Consider the following 22,713-nt stretch of genomic DNA (forward strand, 5'->3'; position numbering starts at 1 on the left):
GAAGGGAATCCCCTGACTAGTAATCTATTGGGGCATGCCCTTATAGTTTAGTTCCTATTAATGGTAGTTAACCGCGTGTAACGCCACCGCTGCAACAACTACTGTATGCAGCTCAATAAGCATACCAAGCAGGTAGAGTGCCGCTTTGGATTTCCTCATGGGCAGCGCCTACTAGCCTCCCTTGAAAAGGTTCCTTATTCTAAGCACTGGAGCTTCAGGGGCGAGCGGAACGATAGCCAGATTAACCACTATAACCGCTTGCTTACCGTTGCGTGGCTAGCCAATACAGATGTCTCGCCCTGCACGAGCCTACAGCAGGTGATCGATTACGCAGCCAAATACTGCTCCAAGTCGGAAAAGAAGAGCGAGTCTTTTGCTTAGATTGGGAAGGCCCTGATACCCCGGGTCAAGGACCACAACCCCCTGGTTTCCTTCACGTCAAAGCTCCTAAATCAGCTAGTTGCTGAGCGGGATTACTCAAAATAGGAGGTTAGCCACTTGCTCCTCGGCCTGCCGTTACAGGAGGGCTCACGAACCTGTCTATACGTTGACTGCCGTAATCCTGACATGCATTCCCGCTCCCTACGGATCGATGGCGATGAGGTTGACGAGGCCCCCAATATCTACGAAAAGTACTGTCGACGCCCAGAGGCCCTAGAGGACCTGACCTATGTTTCCTTTCTCAAATACTGGAATTTCCTCTCTAGGAACCCTTCCATGTGGAAGCAATGGCAGCCAAGCAATGTTAACGGCAGGCCTCGTGTATTGGTCTACTTTCCTCGCTATCAGGCTGATCCAGAAGGTCAACAGTGGCCAGATTACTGCCGTGTAAAGCTAACATTGAACCACCCACATCGCCGGCTTGATGATCTCCTCATATTTGACGGCCAGCGTTTTAGTTCTCACGCCAAGGCCTTCTCCTATTGTTGGCAGCACCACAGTCATGGTGATGACCATTACGGCCGGCCAAAAGAGGCTCGATTACAACCTCAAGAGGATCAGTACGAGACTCTGCCTGTGGAGGAGGAATTTGATGACGAAGACTGGATCCGCCTCGCCGCCCTTTTACCTGACAACCCCCTTACCCAGGAAGGTCTTGACCTACTTGGCCGCCGCGATATCGACGTCAATTGCGACTGGACAGGGCATGTGGGCACTTATCCGGAATTTCGAGACAGCTACTGGAAAGACCTTATCGCTAGCCACCCTATAGCCAACGATGTGGAGGTTCTTGGCCCTCACTGGCACTGGCCTCTGTCATCACACTTTCTTGGCATACAAGTGCTAAGAAAGTGGCCCTGTCTACACCTAATTCCTTAACAAGTGCACAACAAACGTCCCAATCTGCGCTTTGCGCAGCTGCAAGCTGCGGCGATGGCTTCGTCGATGACGAACCCGCCTGCTGCCCCGGACCCCTTCGATCTGGGGATCCACACTCCCGCCAATCTCAATCGAGGAGCCCGTGCAGCCCTCTTGCAGAACAGCCCGGCGGCCGTCAACGCCCCCGTCGGTGTTTCACCTAGACCCGGGCGGACGGCCCAGACACCGTCTTCACCACTCATCGCCGCCACCACTGCTGCAGCTACGGAAGGAACTGCACGCGAATACCCCTCATCGATCTTCGAACAACGACCAGTTTCTATCATTGAATCGGCCAATGATCTCGCGCACGAGCGCGTTGAAGAATACAACGCCAAGTTGATGGTCTTCCAGGCCTTTTGCGCCAAGTTTGATGAAGCCGCCCAACAATTCACCTCCGGACCACAACGGCGTTTCGCTCAACAATTTGCCGACAGCTTCCTCGACTCCTGGAAGCGGGAGCTCTCCAGCAACGGATCTACCTCTAAGCCCACGTACAGCAGCGTCACTGCCGCCTCGCCTCCTATTGCAGGCGACCGTCAGACCCACCCGCCTCAGCAACATCGTCAGCAACAACAACAGCGCCAACAGATTCATCCACCTCATCGTCAGGGGCAACCAACGACCGCCGCCCCACCCCGACAGGATCTCCGTGTCTTTATCCGTCTAGAACCCGAAGCTCCGGCCCGGGCTCAGAGTAGCTACGCGATCCGGACCCTTATTCGGGAGAAACTCGGTGCCGTTTCAGATAAGATTCGACAAGTATTCCAAGTCAGGTCTGGATGGGCCGTCCAGACTGCCGACCCTGAGACTCGCGACTTCCTCATAGAAAAGCAGGCCGAGTGGGCGGCTGATTTGGGGGCTACGACAGTAGAAACGAACAAGGAATGGTTTACCTATGTGGTCTCAGACTTTCCCACAAAACTAACAGACTTTCATGGTAACGAGGTGGACAGCGACAGCATTGTCAGCAATGAGATAGAAATTCAGACCGGACTTAAGCCTGTCAGTGTACGTCCTGTACGACAAGTTTCGGACAACCCCTTGACTAAGACCTTACTTGTGTCCTTCTTGAAGCCTACAAAGAGATACTGGTCTCTCTTTGGCAGCCGCGCGGCTAGACTTCTTGATAAGACTGACCGCCTTAGACAATGTGAAACATGCTGGGGTTACCATTTTGCCCGCAACTGCCACAGACAGCCAGTCTGCCAACGCTGCGGTAAGACTGGACACAGTGCAGACGACTGCGCTGCATCAGAGCAGTGCATCAACTGCTTAGGTCCTCATCCGGCCAGCTTCCGAGGGTGCCCTGCTCGGCCGAGGAAAGTGCACGGCGTCTTCCGCCGGCTCACCAGAGAGCAACGAGAACACGTCCGGGCAGTGGGCGCACAGACATACCGACAACGTCACCTGGAATCACGACTAGAAACTCAACAAGACAACGCGACTGTTCTACAAAGAAACGACAGCACATCATCTGAACAGCCGAGCGTTCGTGCTCCAAGTCCAGCGGCATCAGGCGCACCTTCGTGCATCATGGTAGCCACGACCCCCCAGGCCGGCTACGAAGTGGAGGAGGAGCCCGAGCAACCCAGACCAGGCTCACCAAGGAAACGTCGAATAGTACTCATCACCCGTACTCATGACCAGGAATAAGTACTCACAGACTCGCAAGAACGACAGGAAGCCGCTCAGGATCTTCCAGGCCAACGTCGGCAAGATCCCTCCGGCCCACGACTGCGCCCTGGCGCTGGCCGACTCTGAACAATACGACATCGTCCTTCTGCAAGAGCCATGGACGGCCCATACAGACAGCCGCTCCTTGACCAAAACCCACCCGGCATACGATACATTCACACCTGTCGAGATGTGGGATAGTAACGACACTCGGCCGAGAGTCATGACATATGTCCGAAGAGACCCAAAGCTCCTGGCTGATCAGATCAGGCCCTTTCAGACTCGAGATATTCTCTGGCTGGCGATCAACGGCATGACGATAGTCAACTTCTATCGTCAGAATGATGAGCATGACGCCCTGGAGACACACTACTACAGTGGCCTGTCCCAGGACGCTGCCTCGTTGCTGGCGACTTCAATGCCAGACATCGTAGTTGGCAGACAGGCCCTACTACCAACCGCGGCCAGGAGATCGCAGCCTGGTCATCAGAAAACGATCTAAACCTACTTAATTCTCTGGACATTCCAACAAACCCATACGGCAATACGATCGATCTCGCCTTTACGAATATGCCATTGGCCGAGGCTATCGTCGAGGACCATCTCGCCACTAGCTCCGACCACTTCACGCTTAGCCTGACCCTGCCCGACGCCAGGCCAGCTCCGACTCAGCCGGGTAAGGTACGGGTGACAACAGACGACGAGCTCAAACGATTTGTAGAGATCGTAGAGCTCGGGGCCACAAGAATCCCCCTCGCGAATTCGACTCCAGCGGACCTAGATGAGCTAGCCTCCGCACTCGTGAATCTCCTGATGTCGGCAGCGAAGGCAGCCGGTCGGCCTTCAAGGAAGAGCACGCGTTCCGCTCCGTGGTGGACCGAGGAGTGTGTCGGCGCCGCCGCGGCTTTCCGTGCCATCAGAAGACTCTACCCTCGCGGCTTCAATCAAGATGTCCAGATCGCCAAGAGGGACCTCCATCGCGTGGTCCGCCGGGCTAAAAGACAGTATTGGCGAAACCTCATCGATAGTTTCTCCGACAGCAGTGCTGTTTTCAAAGCTATTCGCTGGCTAAAATCTCCAGGACCTTTCCAGCCCCCACCGCTGCAGGTCGACGATGTCGTATACGAGTCTCAGATGGACAAGGCCAACGCACTTCGGCAAGCCACACTGGAACGACGGACTGCGGAAGACGACATCACAAACCCTTGGACATCAGTCTCTTCTCCTAGGTCAATTCCATTCCCGCTTGAGATTTCGCTGGACGAGGTTCAGTATGCGACTCTTCACACAGGCAATACATCTCCAGGATCAGATAGCATCACGGTAGATCTCCTCAAAGCTGTATGGCATATCATCGGGACGCACGTCTGCCGCTTGTTTGAAAGATGCCTGACGATAGGCCACCACCCGAAACCGTTCAAGGAGGCGGAAGTGGTCATGATCGCCAAACCCGGACGCCGTGATCTCACGTCGCCAAGGGCCTGGCGACCTGTCTCTCTGCTCTCCTGCCTCGGCAAAGGGCTGGAACGTCTTATCGCACGCCGTCTATCGTGGGCAGCTGTTCACTACAGCGTCCTTCACCCACAACAAGCTGGGGCTCTCCCCAAAAGGTCAGCAACAGACCTGGTGGCCGCCCTGATCCATGATATCGAGGAAGCGTTTGCACGCAAGAAGGTGGCCACCCTGGTCACAATGGACATACAAGGTGCTTTGGACACCGTCATGCGCAACAGACTGGTCTTGCGTCTTCGCGAACAAGGCTGGCCCGACCATCTGGCTAGATGGGCCGAGTCCTTCATGAGGGATCGATCAGCCCGTGTCAGATATCAAGACACCCTTACCCCCTTCACCCCTCTTCAGTGCGGCCTTCCCCAAGGTTCACCGGTATCGCCGATTCTCTTTCTGCTCTATACTGAACCAATCTACCGACTGGGCAACCCCCAAGGCCGCTTCGGCTACGCAGATGACACGGCCATCCTATCCATAGGCGACACAGTAGACGAGAGTACTGCCATGGCATCCAGCGCCATCGCGGAGATGGTGCGTTGGGGCGCGGAAAATGGCGTGTCCTTCGACCCGAAGAAGACTGAAGTCATGCACTTCTCCCGCAGCAAACTCAGGACCGCACCGGCAGTACGCCACGGCGATGTCGAGAAACACCCCGAGTCAGCTCTACGCTGGCTTGGCATCTGGCTCGACAGCAGGCTGTCGTTCCGGATCCATGTCGAAAAGTGGGCGGCGAAGGCAAAAGCCGTCGCCTATCACCTGCGAGGACTGACCAACACAATACATGGCCCTCTGCCGAGCGCCGTGCGAGGTGCCGTCAGAGCATGTGTCGAGCCAGTGCTGCTCCACGGCTCCGAGGCGTGGTACCCGGGCAGGACCAGGCCGCGGTGGACTCAGCCTACCAAGGACCTGCCATCAAGTAATCAGCATCTCATACAGAGAATGACTAAAGCTATGAACCAGGCCATGAGAGCCATACTTCCCGTCTGGAAGACGACACCCATCACTATCCTCCACCGAGAAAGTGGGATACCACCAGTTGACCAGCTACTCGAAGCAAGGCGACTCAGGTTCTCCGCGCGGCTCAAATCGCTTGATGAGGCTCACCCTCTGGCGAGTCGGACGCGCCCGCCTAGCCAACCTACTTACCACGACCTCATCAAAAGAAAATATCAAGTACAGATAGAAAGCGGCCTCAGGACACGTCTCCGTCGCACAGACGAACTCCTTGCACCCTGTACGCGGCCAAAGCTCGTTCAGCGATGCTTCCATCAAGAACAGATGGCGCCGCTGCAGACAGCGTCGAAAGAGCAATCGGCCAACACCTTCTCTCGCTGGGTCGAGTCACTCGACTCGCTCACCTTGGTTGTATACTCGGATGGCTCTCGGTCCTCGGAAGGAGCTGCGAGCTACGGCTTTACCATCCACCAGAATAACATCCCCATCCTCGACGGATCCGGTCGACTTGGACCGGCCGAGGTCTTCGATGCCGAAGCGGCGGGAGCATTAGAGGGCTTCAAGGCCGCCCTGAACCTGCAAGAGTCAGCAACTCAAGATATCTTCATCTGCCTAGACAACCTCGCTGCTGCTACATGCCTGCGAGGCACACCATCACACTCCTCCCAGGAGGTCTTCCTCGAGTTCCAGGCCTTGGCAGCGTCTCATGGAGCCACAAGGGTGCGCTGGGTACCAGGCCACACCAATGTCCCCGGCAACGAACAAGCGGATAAACTAGCAAAAGCAGCATCCTCGCTGCCCGAGCCCGAGGGCGCTAGGCCAACGCTGGCCTACTTGCGAAGACTCGCAAGACAGAAACCGAAGGAAGCATTCGGATCCTGGTGGTCTTCCGCCTCCCCTGAGCAGTACAAGAGATTCAATCTCAAGGCGACAGTGGCTTGCCCGCCAGAGCTATCGCTCCCGCGGGCAGCCTTACACCATCTGCTGGCAGCGAGATCCCTCCACGGGGATTTTGCCGCATACCACGAGAGGTTCAACCATAGCGAAGCACGAGTGGTCTGCTCATGCAACCGACGCAAAACACCTGACCATATCTTCTACTGTAGAAAGGTACCGCCACGGCACCGAGCGAGGCTCGCTCCCTCGCCAAACACGGCAGTGAATCTAGCATTAGGAAAAGACTTTGACAGGTTCGTCAAGTTGGCCAAGACAAGCGCCTTCTTTGATAGGATCTGCCCTCGCTACTAAACGAGACCGACTCGAGACGTACTAGCGTCCGCTCCCTCCTTTATCTTCTCTTATATTCCTTTGTTACCTCTTTCTATTATCTAGGCTCGGCCAGATAGAGAGTCGCAACGCTCTCCATCCGACTGTGGCTATCGGCAACCACGGCCCCCCGCCATGACTGTCCTAGTCATAAGCTGCCCCGCGGCTACTGTTTACTAGCCGTGCCTGGACCACCCGCTGACGGGTAACAGGCTCGATGTAATGCGCCATTTGTGCCGATGACATGCTGGATAGGGGACACTGTATGGTTAAATCATAGGTAGACTCCCGTAGCTCAGCACGTCCTGTGCTCCCTTAGGAGACTTCTGGGCCTCACGGCCCCCCGGACGAAAAACATACATACATACATACATCGCTGTCTAATTATTGTGTCCGCCAAACAATCGTTGTCTGATAAGTCCTCGATTGCCGTCAATCGGTTCGATACTAGCATAAATATGCAGCGGGTGCTTGACCTGGCTCGCATGAGCACTTTAAGACTTAGAAGCCCGTTGCGTATGATCAGCTACGCATTACGTGTCCTTTGCTCGAAAAGCTCAATCTGCAGCTTCTGTCAGCCAAGGGACCTAGGCTGTCTGAACGACGATATACGTGATTGCCGGGAATAGCCTTACAATCATCTGCGGGTACTGAGTCATAAGCACGCAGTGATATCGAATTGACTACGAGTCTAGCATAGGCAAGTTCAAAATCGAGCCCCGGAAGGTACGCCTAGCAAGCTGCTAAAAGTTATTAGAGTCGTGTTTTCCCATCGACTGATCGACGCGTGATGGGGGGAAGTCCTCTTTATCGCCACTTAAAACACGTAAGGGTTCGAACGTGAATTCAGTAGATAAATGTCAGTATTACCGGTCATGGGTCCTCACTGCCTTTCTAGACGAGAAGGCGAGTTCAGACGGACAACTCCGCGTTGCTTACCCTTAGCCCTTACGGACGAATTAGTTGGTTAGAAGTGCTTTCTTACAAAGATAGTTATCCCTCGTTTCCGCCTTTGAGAAGGAGATTACAATTTGCGTGCCTCCTGGGACCTGCAGCTTTGCGGTAGGGTTAGAGTCGGCCTCTTCGGCTAACTTTGTGACAAGGAATTTCTCGAGAAGAATGGCCTATCATCTGGAAGCCTAGGCCGTTAGGAGCTCGTTATCGACTCAACGAGCGTGCTTCATGACATGGCGAGCATTTTGTGTTTCCTCAGAGCTTACTCCACGACGCAAGTACATGATCCTGCCACTTCCCAACATGACCTTCCATGAGAGCGTTTTGAAGCACGAAACCGATCGGCTTCTAAGATCCGGCTGCGTCCAGAATTTGGCCGAGGTGCTCGAACTGAGACGGTCCGGTCATGAGTTCTGTTACCTAGTAGGGTTGGAAGACTCACAGGAAGACGGACAAGTCTTGAACAGGACCTTTGATACAGGGTTGGGCGTTTCATTTTTGAAGAGGCTGCCACAACAACAGATTCGAACTTTTCCTATTTGGGCTTTCCGGGGGAACTTGATGCGTTTTACTTACTCTTGCGATTGTGTAGATCGATGCTTAGACTGACAAGGTTGTTGAAAGTTAGCAAGCCGCCCCGGCGTCAACGGTGGCAGGGCTTGGTAAGGCATCCTATAGTCTTTTTTGTCTTGTTGGCGTGTGCAATGGCATTATAGATGTGTTGTTCCGAGCCATGGCACTTGACCGCTGACTAAGAAAATGGAGTGTCCTCTCGGGTGCATCGTCCCCTTTCGCTTTCGCAGACGGTGGCAATGAAAGCTGGGACCCCCCTGAACGAGGGCCGAGAAACTGTTGTGTTTCTAACGATGAAAGGCGAGAAATGAAATGAAATAAAATAAAATAAAATAAAATTGCTGAGTGTGAAAGAATACAAGGCGCATGCGTCTCGAAGATAAAGCAAGTGATTCCCACACTCTGCTCCCCAACTGCACCAGGTGGTAAGCACAGGATCTTACCCATATCGTGAGTGAACTGGAAGGCTCATCCTCTATCTAGCCCCGATCACCAGGGCGAACTGAACGAGAAGCGTGTGCTCCAGAGAAGCCAAAGGTTTTTGTCGCTCCTACCCTCGCCCGCAGTACCAGGGAATCAAGGCAAGACTTCGCTTATTGTTGATTAGTATGCTTCCACCATTCAGCTAGTCAAACTGGAGAGAAGTCATTTGACATGCCCTCAATTCGAAATCACGATGAATCCACATTCATCCTTGGATACACTCCGAGTAGAGGCAGCGAATGCTAGAGGCAGGCCCGAGAAGGTATATATAATGAAATCGCCAGTCATTTTAGGACACTTGACAATGAGGCAAAACGCTGGACTAGATATCTTATTGTGTGACGGCGTAAATTGGACTTCGGCAGACCCTGTATCCTCTTTTGAGACGGCGGACTAAAACGGCCTTCGGCCTACTTGCCTAAAGCAGCCGCCGTGCTGAGACTGCGATTGACGACCACCCAATCCGTTCGCCCCAATAAACTTCCACTTTTCTCTCTCTCTGTTCGCTGGAAAACCCGTTGGAAAACCCGTCTATTTCGGCCTTCGTAGGCTGCATCACTAGTTACATGACAGACACACCACCTCAACATGGCGGCGATGGCGAAACTGCTGGATAAGTGTCATTTGGAAATACGTAGCAAGCTCTTCTCTATGACTATTCTATATCAAACCTCGTTCCTCAAGACACCTTTGGCAAGCGGTTTGCGTCTCCTGTAAAGTTGCTCAACTTACCTAATATGAACTCTACATGTTGGCACGGGCCCTAGTGTAAGAAACGCGCCGCATGTCGCGTTTCTGCTAAGCATGCTCAAACTCGACGTGCGGCGCATTTCTGGAAGCGAAATGGGGTGTAAAAATCTAAGGGTTGTGGTTGGAGCAGAAGTGGGTGCGGCGCATTTCAACTCTGCATGCTTGAGTGGGTGCCCAAGCCTCACTCACGCCGTATGATATAGGAAATGCGCCGTTCTTCCACTGTGCATGCTTCAGTAGGCAAAGCCTTTGCTGAATAGTTGTTAAGGCCAGTGGCGGTCATCATCGATCACACGTGGTTCGTCCTGGATCACGGATAATTTCTCTCTACGCAAGTAGGTAAGCCATCGCCTCAGATTGTGAACAATAAGTCCAGTTCCCCTCGCGTCACACATAGCTAAGAACGGGTGATCTCGTAATAAGCGCACTTATTTTCAATGCAGTAGCTCAGAGTGGTGAAATTTTGGATGTTGGCTCGTGATCATATCACTCGTATCGAGCTATTTTCTTCGTACTCGGTCGACTTGTCTTGTGAAAATGTGGCATCGCTGATGGATTGTCATGGCCTGGGCGTCAAAAGTCTTGTAACCTAGAAAGCGAGTGGTGAACGACCTTTTCTCCTCGCTACGCGCACTGGGCCTTCGAATGAGTTACTGTCGACAAGCGCAGGGGAGGGATGAAAAGAGGAAAGAGAGAAGAGGGCACCCCAGCACCTGGTCCATGACCTGTCCAACGCCGAGGCTGTGTGACTCGGAACTTCTCCCCGGTAACCCGGACCCACAGCTCTCTTCGTAAGCGCTTCAACAAACCCACTCACACCACAGCTTTTAGAAGGTATGACCTTTACATTTGAATGTGTTGAGCTACAGCGCACTCTGACTGGTCAGAGCAGCCCCACTATAGGGGCTGTGCGCCTTTATATTACCGCCGCATTAGGCGATGCCTTCATTTTCAGAAGAATAAGGCTCTTTCAACTACCGTTTTTCATGCTTCAAGGTGACCGCAGGCGCTCTGTACCACAGAATGCAAAGTCGGTAAACACGCCATTCTCCCGCAATCTGTCGAGGAGTTAGATTTTATCTTATTCAGGAGATCAGAAGTATGCATGTACTTCGCAATTTGCTCCCAGGTCCGTGTAGAAATCATTACCGTATGGCTTGAGGTTATGGTCTGATCAACGAAACGAATTCCGATCGTTCGCGAAGGCCAGGCCGTCGATTTGTGATCTGGGCCAGCACTTGCTCATGTTGGAGGTCTATTAATATGATAGCCGTCCTTTCATACTTGATGAAGCGCCGCAGCTTCTGACGTCGTCGAGAGGAGTGAGATTCTATGATGTATGAGGCTTGGACGTACGCGATGGGCGGCTGATTGTGTATTGGATACTCTGAAGATAAGCTCTCTTCCAGGGGGGGCTCAAAGTCAAAAAGCCTTTCACACATACAGCATATCGTCACTTTTATGTAATATCCCAAGACGTAGCTCGCAGAGACATTACAATGAATCGATAAGACTACCTTGATCACTTAATCCGGAATACCCTGTTGTTGCCTGCTCCAGCCAGTGGATAACTCTAGATATCGGCCCCAACCAAATGCGGCAGTCAAGCGCCAGGCTCGCACTACCAGCGCCTAATTGTTGTGATGATGGACTCTATGGTGACGCGGAAGTACATTGATGCCGCCAGGTCGATTGGTGCTCCAGGGCTTGCCAACGGTACTCTGAAATTGCGGATGGAGCAGTTCAAGCGCTACCACCACGCGACACGCCCAGAACGCGCGGCTGCCGCCGACACCTCCGTCTAGCTTCCATCGACGCGTTCGTGTATCCGCCTGTCGCAATAATATCACGCGCGCTTCTCTATTGCTACACAAAAGCAATTCTCTACTAGGTACCTTCGTATTGCAGGGTTAGTTCTAATGCAGACTATGGGCAGAAGTACCGCTACGGACGGTAAATAGCCCTCACAAGGGTATGCTTACGAATTATGCGGGCATGTTGCTGCATTCATGCCCAGAGGCTTGGACCGTTTCCCCCTCCCCTGCTCCCTCCTCCCCTTATTCTATCCGCCCCTGTCACCTAACATCCAGCTTCCCAAGCCAGCTGAATTGCCACCGTTTACTTTCGTGCTCCAGGGCTGCTCACACTGTGTCTTTTAGCACTACCAGCAGCCCTCCAATCATGGGCGTGGAATGCGAACAAGATGACGCCACCTCACTCCGCGATGACTGGCTTCGCTAGTGACTTTACCATGACCAATAACCTCTAGAACGACCCCGAAGATGGCGTTCCCTGGCAAGGCAAAATGTTCATGATCATCGGGAAGAGCTCCGGCTGGGCAATCACCCTCACAATAAACGTATTACACTCAGGCTATAAGTCATTATTAGCTACCGCACCAGTGGAGTGCGCATTCCCTTTTGGAGCCCCTAGGCGTGTCCCTATGGGGCTCCAAGGCCACGTTGCTTCTTACATAACAGATCTTATTTGCACAGCCGGCTGTGCACGTAACGCTCGCCCGCTGATTGGATGGGACCCAAGAGGCTCGGTGTCCCCGCCTCTTACAGGCAGACAAACCCAATCTTGATCATGACAATGCTTCTGTGTTTAGCATCCGCATGAAAGAGAGCCTGAGTCATACGCCTGAACAAGTCGCGACGTTCATTCGTGAATGGCTAAGATATGGAACGCATTTCGAAGAAAATGTGAGTATATCCACGCAAATCATCTCATCGAGTTGACTTAATTTGAAGGACGGATGGTGATTCAGCGTCGCAACATCCCGACCGTTCAGATTTCTCGTGGGCCCACACGCACAAGAGTTTACGATACATTCTGCCCTCATCGCGCACCATTCGCCTGCTCTTTCTGCCCTAGTAAATGGAGGGTTCAAAGAATCGAATGACTTTTGCGTAGAATGGGATGACATTGACGAGACGACTTTCACCAGTTTTTGGCAATTCGTCTACACTGGTGATTACGACACTCCAGAGCCGATGGCGGCGAACGCGGAAACCGCCACCGCTCATTGTCTAGATGGCCAGAGCCGAACGGATGGGAACAATGTTGATCCTCTTGTGATTGACGAGCCATCTGCTGAAGAGGCTGCAGAGTCCGCCGCTGAAGCGCCTTCTGAGTCCGCCGCCGATGAAATCTCGGAGGCATCCACACCCCCGGCGCCTGAGATTGATGGCTGGGGTTCTGTTGTCGTAGAACCTCAGAAGGAAAAGGAACGCGTGACAAAGCTTCAGATGTTATGGAATGACTTCCAACATTCGTGGAGGATCGATGACAAACCGAGCGAACCCGAGGAAAAACCAAAAGACCGTACATATCCAACCTTGCATCACGCTCGAGTCTATGTGCTCGGAGACCGCTATGGAATCATCCGAATGATGGACATTTCCTTCCAGAAGCTTCACGAAGCCTTAGTGAACCTGGAGATAAATGAAGATAGCGTTAGTGAGATCTTGACGCTGCTGCGATTTGGTTTCGAGGAACTAGTTCCAGAGAAATTGAGACAGCTTCTAGTCCATTATGCCACGCGTGTTGTTGAGCATTTATGGGAGAATGAGGAGTTCCAGGAGCCTTTGGAAAATTGCGGCAGTTTATCGAAGGCCCTCATTGGATCCATGTTACTGAGATTAGAATAGAGATGGATTTTCTCATAAGTTTTATCCTGAGTGACCGCTTTGTGATTTATTGGCATTCATTTAAATAGACACGATATTATCTTGAGAACCCCCGAGGCAGATTAGGCAGAGGGCAATTGCGAGCGCAATTGCGCGGACGATATACCACGGCAATATAAAATACTGACTTCTGCAAAACCTGTCAGAAACGCTGTTTGATTCTACGAGGGTTTTACAGTTAGTATTAATCGATTTAGTGGTTTAGCGGGACCTTGATCATCTCTGATCGAGGCGAGCCGTGGTAATCGCGAATTTGATTGTCGCTCGTACAGCGTCCGTCTCTGGTACTCACTCCTATCCACCTGACCAATCTGTGACCAATTCGCGAAGAGACTCTTCCCAGTCATCAATGTTCCCCGGGCTCTCGCATAGCCGTACTTGAAGCTACTGCATTGGTAGAGCATGGAGGCGTGGATTGCGTACTGTGCAGTATACGCCGACAGACTCACAGACGAAAAAAGGTATCCATGGTGCCTCAAGTTAACCAAGTCAAGCCATCATACTACTCCAAAGGGGACCATTCCGAGATCGTGCGTATCTGCCGCCACATGTACTTCTCTAACTTGTTGGCACACTTCACATACAGCGAATTCTCGCCATTGAATTGACGACAGTTGTCGAAGATGAGCCGGGCGTCTTTAATGAAATCCTCAGGTGTCATGTATTGCTCCGCTTCCAGCCTGGCCTCCATAGTACTGAGGTCCATTGGTTCCTTGATGACTTCGTAATAGTCGGCGACGTCGTCCTCGCTGACAGGCTGCCGGAATGGCCACGATGATTGATGGTTCTGGAGGTCATTCAAGAGATGAAACAGCTGCTTGTAATTCGGACCGTGGCGGGATTGGCTAGCCAGCTCGTCCATACCAGGTGACCAACCCGACGCCCGGATTGCGTCGATGGATAGGGGGTCAATGGGACCAAGGCCGTTCTCCCACTGTTTCGGAGGTTGATGGACCACGTGGCTCTTACTAAAAGCCCGTATTTTGGCATGGACGCATTTCTTCTGCTTGAGGAGCATGCGGCCTACCTCTAGGTAGCGAATCCTTGGGAGCATAGAGCACTGCATAAGAGTTCCGCCCTCATAGTCTTTTATACACCCCTTCCAAATTGAGTCATCCAACGTGATCTCCTTTGTAAAACCCTGTTTCTTGAAATAAGGGATGGCCAAGTTGTCGGCATAGGTCAGGAGATGCATCATATCCGATGATGCCTTGACGTAATCCTTCAGATGCGACATGAGGTGTGCCCCGTACCCCTTGGCCTGCTCGTCTGACAAGACGGCGCAGAAGACAATCTCGGCGAACTTGCGGTGCTTGAACGGCCGGTACGTGATGCCACCTACTACTGCTAGTGGCTTCCTCACAATGGCGATGGACATGTGAGCTCTATCGTAAACGAGGCGCGCGATGTAGCTCTTGGGCATTTCCGGCAGCTGCTTTTGGAAGACGCATTGCAGCCCGCCCAGGACGATGAGACTCTCCCGGTCACCATCATTGTTGACGACACGAAATTCTATCTCGCCTTTACGTTCTTCAATAACTGCGGGCTACATGGCACGTTAGTCACATACACAGGTAGAGTACAGGGTTTCAGGACGACAATACCTTCTCGGGAAGTGGAATGGACCTCAACAATAGTCCCTCCTGTGCCGGAAGCGATGGTATGGAATCAATGCGCTTGTCGCGGCACTTGGGAGTCGACGAGGAAGTATCCTCCATCGCATCAGGATTCGAGCCTTAACCAACGCAAAAATAGAAAAAATAAGGTCAGCAAAAGTGCCATCAAGCAAGAAAGCTGACTGTAAAATTACCTCGATAGGAGTTGGACTGTCGATTTCGCTGATCAGTGGCTTTGTGGGACCCTATGAATGAATGAAATTTATTACGCCGGGGCAGGGCCAAGCCTCAGAAGGCCAGCATACTAGGCTAAATACGTTTAACTCTGACTGAGATCTCTCAAAGTGGGGACCGCACGCTGACAAAGATCTTGCCTTAAATGATTTCCGGCGGGTAACCCCCCGCAACGTAATGGGGCTCCACTTCAATTAGGCCGAGCTTCAAAACACATGTTTGCGATGCAAATTTCCACCCTTCGAAATCGATCCTCACCGAGACATCAATCCCACGCATCATGGATGGACCAAGGAGTGTAGAAGAGCTGATGAGGCTCCTACGGGAAGCTGAGCAACGTGCCGAGGAAGCTGAGAGAGAACGACAAGAGGAGCGACAACGCGCCGAGGCAGAGCGACAACGCGCCGAGAGGGAACAGCAACGCGCTGAGAGGGAACAGCAACGCGCCGAAGCGTCAGAGGAACAAACACGACTCACGACACTTGACGAATACATCGCAGCCTGCCATACTTCCGTTTTCTCCCGATTTGCCATCGAAACAGATCCAAATCTGACCTCGAGGGGCTCCATTACAAATCCGCGTGACAAGTGGTGTCCCAAAAATCTGAGGCCATGGCCCGACTTCCTTGATCAACAGAAGCTCATATTCGGCACGCTCTACGATTCATTCCCTACCGACCGCCGCGTTTTCGAGAACCGAACTTTCCTGGCCGGCTTGGGAAACAGGATCTCTCAACGGCCGATAGCAGACGAGAAGACGCTCGAATATTTCCTGCATAATAGCGTGGAGGATCCGGTCAGAGCCATCATACAACAGCTCAAGCTGGTGGAAGAGGTCAGAAAGGCCTTTCAGATCGGAGATGGTGTCGTCTTTGAGAACCATCCTCATGCCCTCAGCGACGTCGCCGAGGAAGTCGTGGACAGGGAGACCCCAGCGACACCACCGCGGACGCCGGACCATCGAAGAGACCTCAACCAGCTGCGACCGGATCAAATCTGCGTCTATCGATCCGACAATACCCTGTCTTCCCGGCGCACCATGGTTTACGTTTCCGAGTATAAGCCGCCGCACAAGCTGACCGCTCCGCATCTTCGTCTCGGTCTCCGCGCCATGGACATCCACAAGGAAGTTGTGAACCGAAAGACGATTCCAACTTCTGTAGACCCTGACGCGCGTTTCCAGTACCACGCAGAGAAGCTGACGGCATCTGCCATCACGCAGACATACCATTACATGATTGAAAGTGGACTTGAATATGGGCTTTTGACTACCGGCGAGGCCATCGTATTTCTCAAGATTGACTGGGACGAACCTGAGACGCTGTACTACCATCTAGCGGAGCCTGGTCCGGAGGTGTCAGCTCATCCAAACAACCTCCATATCTGTTCGGCTGTCGGTCAATATCTTGCGTTCACCCTCATGGCTCTCGGTTCGCCAGGAGAACGACGGGAGAATGGGCAGGAGGAACGCCAAAGAGCTATGGGGAACTTGAAGACATGGGCCGAGGACTTCGAATCGACATTACGCTCTATTCCAGAAAATGAACGATCGGCGTCATCGGACTACTCACCTGGTCATGAACCTACCACCTACAAGGGCGTCGATCGGACGCCACACTTGCCCCGCAGAAGGAAACGTCGAACCGCTAAGAGCCAGATTGGTGAGGGGTCGTTGAGGAAGGACGACAGGCGGGAACCATCTGATGACGAGTCGGCGCCCAAGCCACCGGACACACCTACGCCAACCGGACGAAGTACCAGACAAGGAACTAGGCGAAGCCAGCGACTGGCGCACCGGCCGCGCGGAGGGGGCGGTGAGCAGGGTCGGCAGTACTGTACGCAGAAATGCCTTCTCGGGATGGTCAAGGGAGGTTTTCTCGACCCAAAGTGCCCAAACGTGGCGCTTCATTGCCAGGGCTGTATTCCCGCCCGTGCACGTCATCCTGTCAGTCATGAGGAGTGGCTTGGCCTACTTTGGAAGCAGCTGGAACAGTCTCTTGATAACGGGGTCAGGCCATTGGGGGAGGGTGGTGCGCGGGGTGTGCTCTTCCAAGTGACCCTACTTGCGCATGGCTACACCTTTGTGAGCAAAGGCACAATACAGGCTTTCATCAAAGATCTCGAGCACGAGGCTGATGTTTATGAGCGTCTCAAGCCTATCCAAGGCGTCTACGTGCCCGTCTTCCTGGGTGCCATCGACCTTCGATCGATGAACAAGACTTACTACTATGACCATCGGGTCTACGTGGTGCACATGACGCTTTTGTCCTGGGGAGGGTGCAGCATCGACAAAGCACAGAAGGTTGGCGACATAAACAGGTCACTCGAAGACAAGGCCATTCGGTCCTTGAGCGCCATGCATCGAGAGGGCGTGATCCACGAAGATGTGCGACTTGCAAACATGTTATTTAACTATGAAACCAACGGGGTTATGATGATCGACTTTGAACGGGCTTTGCTACTCGAGCCGCGGCGTCCGTTGGCGCAGCTGGTGCCGAACAAGCGAGCGAGGAAGTTGGAGGCGATGGATGTCAAGAAAGTGACTGGTGATTCAAGCAAGCGAAGTCGGTCACATCGAAGCTTTTCAGAGGATATTTGGTTGGCAAAGACGGCGTTCTTAGAGCGGAATACTCACCGTGGAATATGAGTTGCGAGCGCTCCTTGTTAGCAAATCTGGGAACAGCCGAAACGCATCATTTTCAGTCTATCGGGTAATTACAGTACCGTACAGTAACGTACTAATCAACTTTACCATCAATCACCCTTTGCACACATCTTCCTCTGGACTATTACGTGCGAATAATGCTTGCTCTTCTCACCTTCCTTGTCGACAATGATTGTTCTGCCCTACATTACATCAGACTTTCACGATCGGTTTTCCTACGCAAGATGGTTTCGGTAATGCGATAAATCCATTATAATATTGCCGGATTGACCAGCAAAAGTGAACGCGCACTCCGCTTGTGTCTCGTACTGTTCTAGCGTATATCCTCACGATCGATCAGATGCCCGTACTTGTTTATACGTTCTTCGCACCAGCATTCCGGACACTGGTATGAGGACGAGTGCTTTTTGCTCCATGAGTCGACAATCGAGTCGTGACCTACCAGAATTCCAGAAGCGGACTCCCTACGGTAACGCTTTTCCACACCTTTCCAGTAGCTCTTCCGCTTGGGCCGATACCGATAACAATCGCAGCATGGTGCCCAAGATTTCTTGCAGCGACCGCGAGCGTCTAATGGTCGTACGACATGTAGAAGTGCGAGCATTGCAGAGCAATTCAGGCGAGAAGCACGATGCTTGGATGTGCAGGGGATCATTGTGACTGTCATCGAGGAAATATTAAGCAGCCGCTTGCACGTGAGTGCCAGGAAGAGTTGGTCGACTGAGCCAGCATGCATAAAGATTTGAAACAGCAGCTCATTCGGCAGCGCCAGGAGTCCTGATGACTGAGTTGCCTGTGGCTGTTCGAGAAGCTGCTTTACTCAGCAAAAAAGGTCAAACACTCTAAGACGTAGATGTAGCCTACTGTTTGTGGGATCTTGAATGCATTCCACTGGGTAGGAGCGTGCTCGCTCTCGCAATCCGCGAGGTCACAGGGCCACAGTCCGTACATTGTGAATGGCGAATGCGGAGTACCGGTAGTTCCTGAGCGGGTTCTGGAAGATGTCGCTGCTGACGTGAGTCGTCCTGCTGAACCTGCTGGCCAGACGGAAATAAATAAACAAATAGATGATGAATAAACAAAGCAACCTAGTTAACGTGGGCTATTTACTTAGTTATGCCTGAAAGTCTGGATAAAGATTTCGTTGCAGTTCATGTGGCTCCTCATCTCGGACTTCTGCCCCGCAAAATTGCCAACTGTTTTCGTTGGTAACCCCGGCAACTGTAGCTGAATGAATGAAGGAATGAATGAAATTTATTCCGTCCGGGAGGACTAACCTCATAGGGCCAAGGCCACTGGGCTATTTACAGTTCTAAGCTTTTCTGCTCGCGTCTCCCAGAAGCCCTGCATTCTTCCTCATCCGCTGGTTGGTCTCGCCTCGCTTGACTCTATGTGATAGGCCTGCTTGAAGGCCAATTTCTCCAAGTGTTCAGCATCCTATCTGCAGCAGCTGAAGCATGGTCTGCCAGCTTGAGGCTGTTTGGTGTTAGTATCGCCAGGTTTGGCCACTAAATGCTGTTGGTTAGTAAGTCATCCAGTCTGGTTTGCATCAAGTCTCTCCGTGTCCATGGCGAACCTATGTATGTATGTATGTATATTTTTCGTCCGGGGGGCCGTGAGGCCCTAGAAGTCTCCTAAGAGAGCATAGGACGTGCTAAGCTACGGGAGTCTACCTATGAATTAACTATATAGTGTCCCCTATCCAGCATATCATCGGCATAAATGGCGCATTATATCGAGCCTATTACCTATCAGCGGGTAGTCTAGGCACGGCTAGTAAACAGTAGCCTGTGACGGTCAAGGTTCCCAACGTAGTAAACCGTAACCTGGTTTGGTTTATGTTGGCAGTTGCAACGGGGCGTAACGTACTGAGCGTAGGGTGGCAAATCACGTCTGATAATATCAAGAAGTATTCTTGAGTAATCAAGTTGTATTGAAAGCTGGAGAGCTATCCAGACATAGGAAAGTGGGAATGAGCGAGACTATATATACTTATTCTGATTTACTTGGTCGATCGTGGTCGAACGCGCTCTTGTTCGACCTGTTCGACCATTTAAGGTTAAGGTTTCACTTTTGGTCGAACGTGGTCGAACTCGTTCCCGTTCGACCAGTTCGACCACACACCACTTCCACCGGGGCCTATTTGTTCCATTCCGAACTCCGACGTTTTCCGTTCGTATCCTGGTTGATCTTCCTACTCGTAACATATAGGCTAATATTACCTTGCCAGCTGGTACTAAGAAAGCAACCTCCCGGGCGATTGGGCTATTGCGACGACTCAAAATGGCTAGACCGATAGTAATATAGGTCTCGAATGGCTAAAGCACTTTGATCGGCACATAAAGGCCCGATTAACCGGTCGCTATTATCTTCTAATCCTCGATAGGCATGAAAGTTACCACTTGGTTAAATTTGAAAAATATTACGAAGAGAACCATATTATTACGCTTTATATGCCAGCTCATTCGTCTCATCTGCTCTAGCCTCTTAATATCGGGTGCTTTGGACCGCTTAAGAAGGCCTACGGTCGGCAAATAGAGCATCTAATCAGATGCTCTATAACCCACGTTTCTAAGACCGAGTTCTTTCTAGCCTTTTACGCCGCCCACCAGGCCGTAATGACAGAAAGCAATATTAAGGGGGGTTTTAGAGGGGCCGGGCTTGTTCCTTCAGACCCGGAAAGTGTCATATCAAAGCTTAATATATAGCTACGGACTCTAATACCTGTTGAAGAGGAGGCTAGCCTTCCTAACCCTTGGGTCTTAAAGACCCTAAAGGCCGTGCTTAAGACTAGTTCTTAGTCTGAATACCTTAAAAGACGAGTTAGGAGATATTAGAGTAGCTCTCTAGTATCTATTTTAGAGGCTATTGAGTTATTTTCTAAGGGAACAAAGGCAATAATGCATTAAATAGCACTATTGAAGTCTAAGAATCAGATCCTTCGATAGGCAAATAAGACCCTTAGTAAGCAGCGAAGAGCAAAAAGAACCCGCCTGCAGAATAGAGGGAAGATGACTGTAGATGAGGGAAGAGAAGCAATTAATTAAATAGACGTTAATACGCAGGGAGTGGCCGAATCGTCGAGAAGTGGTGGTCAAGGAGAGTCGGCGCGAGCGAAGGAAAGGCGTTGTGGAACATGCGGCGAGACCGGTCATAATATAAGAATATGCTAGATAGTTGTTAATATATCTGGGTAATAGTATAGTGATTTATTTTAATTGATTAAATGCTATGTTATGTTATTATTTGAGTTCTTGCATTGAAGGTTTGGAAAAGTGCGCCGCTCGCTTGTCTGCGCCGCTCGCTTATCATGTACGTTATGCTTTAAGTGGGGTAATTCTTTAAGTGGTGGTGGATGGTATCACATCAAGACATAGAATAGAGTCAAAACGTACCAAAGGCGGCGAGGACAAGGCAAAAGTACTTTATTGTGGGGATGGAGGAGGAGAAAAAGAATTCGGGATACCTTTTTCTTACACTTTGAAAAGGGTCAGAAATCTTTATTTGTCCAGTCCATGAAAGGTTGTGTAGCCAAAGCCTCGGCTTCCGTCGTCACAGAGTCATGAACACGCGGCTACTTTAGGCCTTTCCAGGGGATGGTGCTTTATAAGAAGCCTCCTCCTTTTCAACGACGTTCGAGCTGTAGTGATATCGTCCGCTCGTTCATCTAAGAGGTTACTGGTTCTCAGGGCTTCTCTCCTTAGGGGACAAGGCTGACTCGCGAGACTGGTCCGCGATGATACACCGGCAGAAATCTGAGGTGACGACCATGTCACGGCGAGTATCGGTAGGAAGGTTCACAGGCGGGTATAAACGCGTTGGCTTCATTAAGAAAGACAGCGTAGAGGTGGACGAGATCAAAAACCTTCTCAACAGCTATCCGCCTCGACAGGTTGTATTGTATTGGTTATGGAGTGGGAGGTATCAAATCCGGGCATGGTCTCCAAGCTCGGAAAAAGGAGTAGATGCGGAGCTACTTGATGGGTATGACGGAATGTGAGATCTGATGTCCGGTACTCTTCGGTTGAAGAGGGAGTCCATGGGTTCTATTTTCTCGGTCCACAATGGACAGTAAGGCAGGCATTTCAGGTAAAGCCACGAAATCAAGGGACAGGTATTATTATTTTTTTTATTGTTATTTTCAATGACGAGTCTACGAGAGACCGTCATAAGGGACAGGTATCGCCCTCTAGTTTACCACCAAATCGGGTGTAGTCTGTCACGAGAGCCCTCGCGGCGGCTGAAGAGCGCCATAGATGTCGTGTTCTGATGTGACTCCTCGAGATCTACCGAGGCAGGCGGACAAGGGCGTTGGCTAAGTCGTTAGTTGAGTGAGACAGTGATAGCGAGAGTGGTGGTGCCGAAGTAGCCAAAGGCAAATTCTTGGGGAGTGGCCCGCCGCGGCCTTCTGACCCCGGGATCGACTTTCTATCGAGGGAACCTTGGCCTTGTTGCCAATATCTTCCACAAGCCTAATGTCCTCAAAAGACTCTTGCCATCTCATTGCCGCGTCACGCGGCAGTATCAAATTTCATCCTATGAATGACCATATGTTGTCAGTTTTGTCATGAAGTCTATTTCATCGACCGAGTGTCTAGGGCCTGCGCAGCGGCTGATGAGTCTGTAAAAGTTTTGTCTACACCTCCAGCAGGGTTCCCATTTTCCATTTGCAGCGCTGCACACTCTATCCGGCTTCGCCTGAGCATTTTGTTTCCATGCGAGCTGCCAGTGCCTGTTGGCAGAAAGATGTCGCTAGTGATATGGATAGATCAGGCAGGGGTGAAGATGGTCGGGAGGTTGTCAGTTTTACAAACTGGGTTATGTTACTTCTTTTGCCTGAAACCTCATGTACCCCTTCACCTTGTGATTCGCACGAGATGGAGCTTAGAATATGCAGTGTAGCCAATGGATGAAGTTGCAATTTAATATCAATAATGTAGTTGTTACTTAGGAAGGCCCCGAGAGCAACAGCTAGAGCTAA

At 51.6% G+C, this 22,713-nt stretch overlaps 4 protein-coding genes across 4 annotated transcripts; 3 read left to right on the forward strand and 1 right to left on the reverse strand.

Annotated features, from left to right (window-relative positions):
* Window positions 1-567: 567 nt before the first annotated feature.
* Window positions 568-6,747, forward strand: MRS44_018627 (uncharacterized protein; the record flags this gene model as incomplete). The annotated part of the gene is made up of 4 exons (XM_065616099.1): window positions 568-1,227; window positions 1,360-2,982; window positions 3,026-3,371; window positions 3,428-6,747. The coding sequence occupies 4 exons, from the start codon at window positions 568-570 to the stop codon at window positions 6,745-6,747; spliced, it is 5,949 nt and encodes a 1,982-aa protein (XP_065472171.1).
* A 5,460-nt stretch (window positions 6,748-12,207) lies between these two features.
* On the forward strand, window positions 12,208-13,178 carry MRS44_018628 (uncharacterized protein; the record flags this gene model as incomplete). Its single annotated transcript, XM_065616100.1, has 2 exons — window positions 12,208-12,230; window positions 12,296-13,178. The coding sequence occupies 2 exons, from the start codon at window positions 12,208-12,210 to the stop codon at window positions 13,176-13,178; spliced, it is 906 nt and encodes a 301-aa protein (XP_065472172.1).
* Window positions 13,179-13,719: 541 nt separating this feature from the next.
* Window positions 13,720-14,935, reverse strand: MRS44_018629 (uncharacterized protein; the record flags this gene model as incomplete). The annotated part of the gene is made up of 2 exons (XM_065616101.1): window positions 13,720-14,763; window positions 14,822-14,935. 2 exons carry the CDS (start codon window positions 14,933-14,935, stop codon window positions 13,720-13,722), a joined length of 1,158 nt encoding a protein of 385 aa, XP_065472173.1.
* Window positions 14,936-15,347: 412 nt separating this feature from the next.
* On the forward strand, window positions 15,348-17,714 carry MRS44_018630 (uncharacterized protein; the record flags this gene model as incomplete). Its single annotated transcript, XM_065616102.1, has 1 exon — window positions 15,348-17,714. One exon carries the CDS (start codon window positions 15,348-15,350, stop codon window positions 17,712-17,714), a length of 2,367 nt encoding a protein of 788 aa, XP_065472174.1.
* Between the last annotated feature and the right edge of the window lie 4,999 nt (window positions 17,715-22,713).

The sequence above is a fragment of the Fusarium solani genome, assembly GCF_023522795.1.
Source record: "Fusarium solani strain SB1 chromosome Unknown bctg00000016, whole genome shotgun sequence".
NCBI lineage: Eukaryota > Fungi > Ascomycota > Sordariomycetes > Hypocreales > Nectriaceae > Fusarium > Fusarium solani.